Genomic DNA, 8,903 nt, shown 5'->3' with positions numbered 1-8,903 from the left:
TGATCTAAAGGATATCCACCACATAGGCTGGATCTTTCGTGGGTTCCAGAGGCAAGATAACCCCCTAAAGATCCCTTAGCTCCAATGGACTAACATTGACCATTCTTCCACAATTTAGGAGCTATACTCATCATACTCTCAACAGAAACTTTGGTCTCTTGAAGAAAAAGAACATCAGGAGAATGAATTCTAACCAATTCTCAAACAACTTTTTGTCTAGGGCCGCTGTTCAAGCCCCTTGCATTCCATGAAATAATAATCATTTTTGGGAAGCTGGGAAATGAGAATCCAAGGTCTTGATAGCTCCTAACCCCACTAGATTCTTCCCAGTCATCTTAATCTTCTCCATGTCCTTCTTATGCCCACTTTTACCACTTTTCTCAGAAACCCCCTTCTTGCCATCCTTCTAAAGAATACCCAATTGAGGAGAAGACTTGCCACGCTTATCCATATCCAAAACTACATTCCTTGTAGGAAGGGTCGTGCCCCCTACTTCCTGACCCCAATCAACATTTAACCCCAGAGACAACTGAGCCCCTGCCTACCCATCAGTGACCATAGGCATAGCAGGTTCAACCTGTGGAGCAAGAGGAGGGTCAAAAGAGACAATCTCCTGATCAGGCTCCACAACCAATTGAGCCAAGCTACTAGATCCCAGAATAACTTCTTGCTGCCCCAGTTCATCTAGGACTTCAAATCTATTAAAGGTATCCTCCTTATGTCTCTCCATCAAAGTTCTCTTTTAACCTCTATTACAATTACGAGCCTTGACCTGTGCAAAGCACTCAGCATCATTTTCCTCTCCTAAATTTGGCTTCTTCCCTTTATCAGCCCCAAGATTGTGACTAGGAGGGGGTGGAGGTTGCTGATCAATTGGCTTGGCCTTCGGGCACCTACACAGTAGGTGGCCATATTCATGACAAAGTCGACACCAGAAGGGAAGGGTCCCATAATCGAGTTGCTGCACCCAAGAATGTGATCCTGCACACATTTCAACTTCATCTGGCAGTGGTCTACTCAAATCAGGCTTCACACAAATTTGAGCAAAAGTCATAACCCTCTTCCCAAGGGTTTGGGTTGAGGACCCTACTGATTTCCCCAACATCAAAGCAAGCATATGGAAAACATCCTCCCGACAACACTCTATTGGAAATCTGGGAGGTCGAGCCCACACTGGGACCTGATTCAAAAGCTTCTCAGAGGGGTTAAAGCCTGCATGCCATGGCTTAACAAATAGCCCAACCTGGTTGTAAAAATAGGGCTCGCCCTCAAATACCCTATTACGATTTGCCATGCAGGTGAATGTAACCATGAAAAAGTTGTTTGCAAGCAACGTGACATCCATCTCACTGTCTGGCTCCCGGATTCTCTGAGCCTAGTTTACTAGAAATTGAAGGGATACTCTTGAACCCAAAAATTTACAGTACAAAAAATTCTTTGAATAGTATTCCACATCCTCAGCAATCATCTCGTAAGGGATTACCAATTTAGGTCTTTCTTTGCATCACTCCAAGCACCCGTTTATCTTTGTGATCTAGGAACTACTAGATGGATTTGATGTTGTAACTCTTGAACTCTGAGAAAAAAGGGCATTATCAAACACCCTCATGCCTTGATTTGGTAGATGCATGTCCTCCGCATCATGCAAAATAATGTCAGGTGAGAGCCCTGATTGCTGACCCCTCGACATTCTACCATTAGCTTGGAGTAATCACCGTAGGGGACCACAAACCAAGCGTCGTGTGACCCATCGTCCCTACTGCCCACAGACTAACCCAAGAGTAGAGAACAACCTACAAAAATGGCATTACAGACCAAATGCCAACCCTCACGCTAACTGAATAACCTTCCCCCATAGGCGAATGCATAGAGAGCTCAGAATGGAGCTAGGGCATGACAACCCTAGCTCGTCAACCTCGCATAGAAACCCATCGTAGCCTCTCACATATATATGTATATCATTCGTATGCATTTATGATATGCATTTTATGTGATATTTCTCTAGACTACTGATGCTTGAGTTTAGTGTGCAAGAAGTGGAACCATGAAAATTATTGGGGAAACAAGGTCCAGGTCCATGTACACATGATTTAGCCAAGTGAATCTTTGAAAGATTCAAAAGCCTTGTTGTGATGTGTTTTATTTCGTAAATGTAAGCTTGCATGTGTGTGAAAATGTTAATCTCAAGATGCTTTAGGGACATATCATGATGATGTGTAATGTTCTTTAATGTGTCACTTTATAGATTATTGTGTGTTAATGACATGTCACCTAGGGTTTTGGTCATGGTAGCATTTTACTCTAAAACTAATTACCTTGTTAAAGATTAAGTAAACCCAATTGACAAGGGATAGGATGAGTCATTATCAAAGGGAAATTCAAATTTAGACTTGACTAGGGTTTTGTGGGGTCATTAGGTGGTCCCAAAGTGCCCGTTGTGTGAAAATAAGCTACCCATATTGTTAGTGAAATAGGATCGATTACTATATTCTGTAACTTGTAATAGCACTTGTAGATATTTTATGTGTTTTCCAAGTTATTATATGAATGAATATATATATGAAATAAAGAGGCATGTCTCTTGAAGAGACATGTCTCTTGAAGAGACATATCTCTTTAATATATTAACCTACACTAGTTATATAATATAATATCTGCCATATATTATTTATATATCTCATATATATAATATAATTTATCTAACAGAATTATAACATTAACACTCCCTCTTAATCAAGAAGGATAAAAAAAAAATATTATATCATGGGTAATATTTTAAAAATAATACATATAGGAAATCTTTGATTAGAAGATTTCTAGAATATGATATCATGTAAGTATTGCCCTATCAGAATATCAACATATGATATTCACCAATTACTATTTGATATCATATTTGTTAACATGAGCATTGGCCTATCAGAATATCAATCAAATGATATTCACCAAATACTCTGAGTAATGGCCTATCAGAACATCAACTAAATGATATCCACCAAGCACGCAATGTGGTAATGGCCTATCAAAATATTAGGGCATGATATACACCAAGTACCAAAAATATATCTATACAAACAACTTGTAGATAATCAAATTTATGATATCAACCGCCTAGTTGTTGATTTACAAGATAAAGCCCTTACATGAAACACTTTCACAAAAAATGAGTCATGCTACAAGTTATTGTAAGGATGTCACTTTACAATAACTTCTCCTAATACAAGTGATAATCATTTAGAAGTCATCACTTCTTCATGATGTACATAGGGGATAGGCTCATACATGTATGACATCAAAAGTTCTCATGAAGTCTCCATGAATACTATCATGTGGTGTTGTCACAACATCCACCATAAAACATGTCAGAGAATAAGGTTTCTCCCTCTTAGTTTAATATCACCTTTTCTGACCTCTTAGCAAAAAATTCTTTCCGATGAAGTGTCAAACTTCCTCTGAATCTATTATCATCCTTCTAACCTCTTGGTATCAATTCATGTAATGCTTCCCTAGTTCAATAGGTATCTTGATAGCATAAGGCATTCTAGCCTACAAACATGAGACTTTATCCCATAAATCATAGTCCTTTAGCTGTTATATTTTCTAACTAGTGGAGAATCCATTAAAAAGGTCTACTCCTTTTGAACCAAGATCATCAAAAGTTTGATTGAAGCATTTTATTTTTTGCTCCCTCTCTTTATCCAAGGTTGCATCTACTGAACTGTCAGACTCCCTCTCATAATGTAAATCATCAAGGATATTTGCTTCAAGAGACTCAAATTATCCAACCTGATTGTCAGATGATTAATGAATCCTAAATCAAAACTTCTTTGAAGCTACTATCATAAGATTGAGTCTGCACAATATTTGGTAGCATGCCTAATGTACCAATCTTCTTTTCCAAAAAGAACATCCTTAGAGATAAAGGAAAAGATCAAGGCAAATAGCTCTTTATGTAATTATAAAAATACAAAATAAGAGAGAGACTACAATGAGTAGATACATGCAATACCCAAGGATAATAAATACTTATCTGCAATAATATAAGTTGCTCCAATGAAGGTCCATATGCATCAAATCAGGAAATGCCTCCATGTAAGAATTTGTCAAACAATTTGAGTACGTCTTTTCTGCTCTCATATAAGGACAGTTAAAATGGGAATAGAACATAGGTTATCATTAATAGACCATTGGTAATCATTCCCCCTTACAATGTTGGATTCCCACTCTTATATCATCGAGTAATTTTGCATCACATCACATAGATTTCATGTTCAATACTCATCCTTGGTACCTCAAAATTGTGATTGATATCACACATATCATACCATTCATGGCACTATCAAGGGACTGACATTCAAAATGGTTTGAAGATTTTAATATCAATTATTTACCTTGTAAATGCTCACCGATAACTACTATTGAACACTTGTATGAAAAATAATTTTCACTGAGATTCCATCATTGCAAGGAGTGGTGATAACATCTATTTTGTGTAGAAATACCAGATCTCACATATTCATGAAAAATTTGTGACTTGCAAATTCAGTGATTTTATATTGACAATTAGTTGTATAGTGTTATGATTCATATTATTTCAATAGTAATATGTGATTAGCGATGTCCTACAGTCTTTGCAGACATGGCTATATAAATCAAGAAATTTTTCCACGCATATAATTCTAGCTTGCATAATTTAAATTGAGATGGTTGTTATATATGGTATACTTGTCTCACGCATCGCTCATCTTGATGTCCTCTAATTCCAACGGTGAAATATATGGACATTTCCCCTTTTCATTCATAAACTTGTTTGAAATATATATTAGAATCGATTCTCACCAACCAGTGCAACTTGTAGTTCAACATCTGGAAGACCAAACTTCCTACAATGGTCTTCCACCATTTCCACCAAGTCATGACACCCTTGACACATAAGACTAGCAAGCTGTGATCTCTTATTTGAGGTTCAATGCACCATACACTCACATGTAAGTGGACCTCCCTTTGGTTCTCCATTGCTCGTACTCAACCACTGATATGGTCACATCATCATTCTCTGTTGTAGGGTAAAGATATGAATGTGCGAATAAGTCCATGGAGGAGAAAATCTCCTATCTTTTTCTGAGTGGCTTTGAGGGAGATGAGGAGGGGTGTCCCTAAGGGATGGGAATAATCTGTGGAGACTCTGGTGGACATGGCTAGACCCATTGATTCTGCCATCGACTTTGATACGGGTGAGGATAAATTGGACAGCCCCACCCTCTCAAGAGAAGTGTTATACTCCATATTCCTGGTGCTCCTCTTCACAATTATGACGCCCTTCCATGCCTCATCAGCTACCTCCTCTTTTCCACCCTCCCATTTCTCTACATAGTAAGTCTCGCTTCTGTATTTGATAGAAAAGCTAACAAATGTGCCTTTTTCTTTTTGCCTTAGCTCACCTGTAGCATATCCATTTCTAGACAGAGAGTAAAGGGGAAGACTGGTGTACTTCCCCGAGAGAACAAAAGGCTTAGAAGTTCTGGGTGAAACATGAATCAAGTGCCTACTTTTGGATACTTGCATTTCGCCTGCCTCTCTAGTGCTTGGTTCGATCTGATATGGATTTGTATAGTTCACAATGAATTTGGCACAACATTTATTTGTGTTGTTCACTGTGGCACCACACTCTTGTATATCATTTTCATCAGTCATTGACTGCACTATCCTCATCATAATCAATGTCCACTTCACATGGCAGATCTTAGACTCAAGGTCTCTCTTTGCAATGATAATGCCATTCAACGGATAGCCAATTTTTCATATCAACTTATTGACCTTATTACTAACAAGCTTGGGAGTCGCCTGCTCTGATACCATGTTAGTGAAATAGGATCGATTACTATATTTTGTAACTTGTAATAACACTTGTAGATATTTTATGTGTTTTCCAGGTTATTATATGAATGAATATATATATGAAATAAAGAGACATGTCTCTTGAAGAGACACGTCTCTTTAATATATTAACCTACATTAGTTATAGTTATAATACAAGTAATATATTCTCAATATATTATAATGGAGATATATATATATATATATATATATATATATAAGTTGATTATTCCATATATAATATCTACCATATATTATTTATATATCTCATATATATAATATAATTTATCCAACAGAATTATAACATTAACACATATGATAGTATAACATGTTAGGGGACTATTTTTGACCATATTTATGCCTAGATAGCCTAGGGGGCACCTTTACCAATGCATTCTTCCACCAATTCAAAAATTGAGCTATCACATGAGTTCTTTCCTATGTTTCCACTAAGTAAAAAATAGAAAACTTTGGGGAGGGTGGGACAAGATTGTAAGATGGAGTGGCTTGGTGTTTTTGCCAAAATAGATAGTGTGAAAGCCTTTTTAGGGAGACTTGGACAAACTAGTGGGGCATTCACCCACTCTCTAAGTTTAGAGATAGTTAGGGTTTTGGAGGGAGGCTAAGGGAGTTCTTCATCAACTATCATTGCCTTTAGCTTGGACCAAGGTTGGTGCTCAAATCATGAACATTTTTAGCATTTCATAATGAATCTAAAATTTTGTAGTGTTTTTATGGGATCATGTATTGTTATTGTAAATCTTTGTATAGTGTTGTGATGGTGTGATTTTTCATTGTGTTTCATGTAGTTTCTTGGTTTTCTTTCTTGATCTCCTTGTTTGATTTGAATGTTGAATTGTTAATGGATGTGAAGGCTTCACTCACCCTAGGGAGGGAAGAGAAGCCTTGGGTGAAGGGGTTAGTTGGGCCCAACATTGTAGTTGAGAAAATTTACCTCATGATGAGGAGTTGTTCTTTCTTTCATGGAGTATGGGCTCCATTGAAGCCATATACCTTTGATGTTTTGGGAGGTATAAGGAATTTGTGTAAGAAGGAGAAGATCTTATGATAACAGAGGAAAAAATGCAATTGCAGTTTGATATTTGTATTATGGATATGGCATACCCCTCTATGAAGAGTGCACCTTCAGCAATGTATTCATGATTCCAATGGTGAATCATTGTGCATGCCATGGAAGGGATTGTTATGTGTTGCATTGTGTAGATATATGCATTAACATATGTTGTGTGTGAAACCCATTTGGGCTTTATTTCCCAAGCTCAGCGGGTGGCCTCTTGGGAGGCCTAGGATGGGAGGTGAGCTTCCATGGTTCCTAGTTTTGTGTTGTTCTACAAGTTTTGTGAGAAAAGATACTATGAAGAGATTAGGGTTTCACCCTTGGCAATGTTGAAGAATCAAGTGTTGTGAAAAGACCAAATTTTCCCATGTCATCTCATGATGTGTCATGATATTAAGCTTCCATTTTTGTTCTTTGTAATGTGATAAGGGGTTTTCTCTTTATGATGCATAATTATAAATGTGTAAAGTGAGATTTGATGCTATGTATGTAGTTGTGAATGTAAGAGAAAGATTGTGTCATTGTCATAGTTGTGTAGGAAGGAAAGAGATAGTTTCATGTAAAAGAATACCTATTATTATGGAAACCATATTGAAGTTATGTAATTTAGTTCTTGTCATTACCTAGATTATTGTATTCAATCAATAGCTAAACCTTATGTAATTCTCATGCGAGAAGAGTATTGTAATGATTAATCAATGTAGACTTGAGTAATTTCATTTTAAGGTTCTTTGTTATGCATCTTGGTGCAATGGAAATATAAAGTTCTTAATAGTTCTTATGTATGCATAGAAAATGATTCAATATGTTTTCAAAATTAAATAATCTCATTTATGAGTATATTTATCTTTTGGAAACATTTATAATTGATTGTGTAAAATAGACAGTGTATAAATTTTGAGTATCTAGTACCAATAAATCTCTAGACTATATAGATGCATGAAGTAACATTAACTTATCATCAAATAAACTATCTTAAGACCATAGTTGTAATGGAAGAATATAACTCCATATATGACCTAGTCTAAAATCCATAAGTGAAAGTATCCTATAGATGCATTTTCACTCTCTAGAAATTGTATGAGAGAAGGAAATAATTCCTCTCCCAATTACAGAAAATAAAATAATTATAGGTATATTCTGAGTATCTTGTCCTATCAACAATATAGATACATAAAATAATGAGTTAGGAAATAAATTTTTCTTTATTTATCTCATATAGCCTTATTATGCTTCTATCAGTCATGTGACTGCATGCCACAATCCACAACAAAAAAAAGGAAATAAAATAAAACAATAAAACTAATACCTATGAGGCAGCATGTACATTAATTATATTAATATATGCAATTACCTAAGATATAATAACCTAAAATATGTTACCTAGCCTAAGCATCCCTTGGTGAGAAATTACATGCATGTTCAACTTTTAAAACAAACATATTATAAATCCTTGGAAATCTTCACCAAGGATGACCCCCCTTGGATACACCTCATAGAATCCTCATCTCACACGTGGAAAGGACAACCCCATTGGAAAAAATTCAGTCACATTCCCCTAAACACATGGTCATGGGAGAAATAAAACTAAAATTAAAGTAAAGCATAGGTTGGAGGAAAAAGTAAACCTAGGAAAAAGGCATAAGTCAGATCTCCTTTTTGTGCATGGGAATGGGTGCCCAAAAAGGACCTTTTGGAAGGAGACAAACCATCTCATTTGTCACATGAGAATTTGGGGGTGGGGTACACCTTGGGAAGAATTGGGGTTTGTGAGAAACAAAAGTGATTAGGGTAGGAAAAGAAAAGACAAGCTAGATTAGTAGTTAGGTATTATAGGTAGTAGGGCATGCTTAAATATTTTTGGTTAGATGTATAGATTTTTTTTGTTATATAACAAGTATGCTTAATAATGAAAAAGGATATCATGAGTGTGAAGGTTGATGTGACA

At 36.2% G+C, this 8,903-nt stretch overlaps 1 protein-coding gene across 1 annotated transcript; it reads right to left on the bottom strand.

Annotated features, from left to right (window-relative positions):
• Window positions 1-5,049: 5,049 nt before the first annotated feature.
• Window positions 5,050-5,565, bottom strand: LOC149537531 (large ribosomal RNA subunit accumulation protein YCED homolog 1, chloroplastic-like). Its single transcript, XM_089802348.1, has one exon. The coding sequence runs from the start codon at window positions 5,563-5,565 to the stop codon at window positions 5,050-5,052; it is 516 nt and encodes a 171-aa protein (XP_089658474.1).
• Between the last annotated feature and the right edge of the window lie 3,338 nt (window positions 5,566-8,903).

This window comes from Cupressus sempervirens, chromosome 9 (genome assembly GCF_028749045.1).
Source record: "Cupressus sempervirens isolate cs-2001-9-10 chromosome 9, ASM2874904v1, whole genome shotgun sequence".
Taxonomy (NCBI): Eukaryota; Viridiplantae; Streptophyta; class Pinopsida; order Cupressales; family Cupressaceae; genus Cupressus; species Cupressus sempervirens.
Note: the sequence above shows the minus strand (reverse complement) of the source record. Positions and strands in the feature narration are given on the sequence as shown.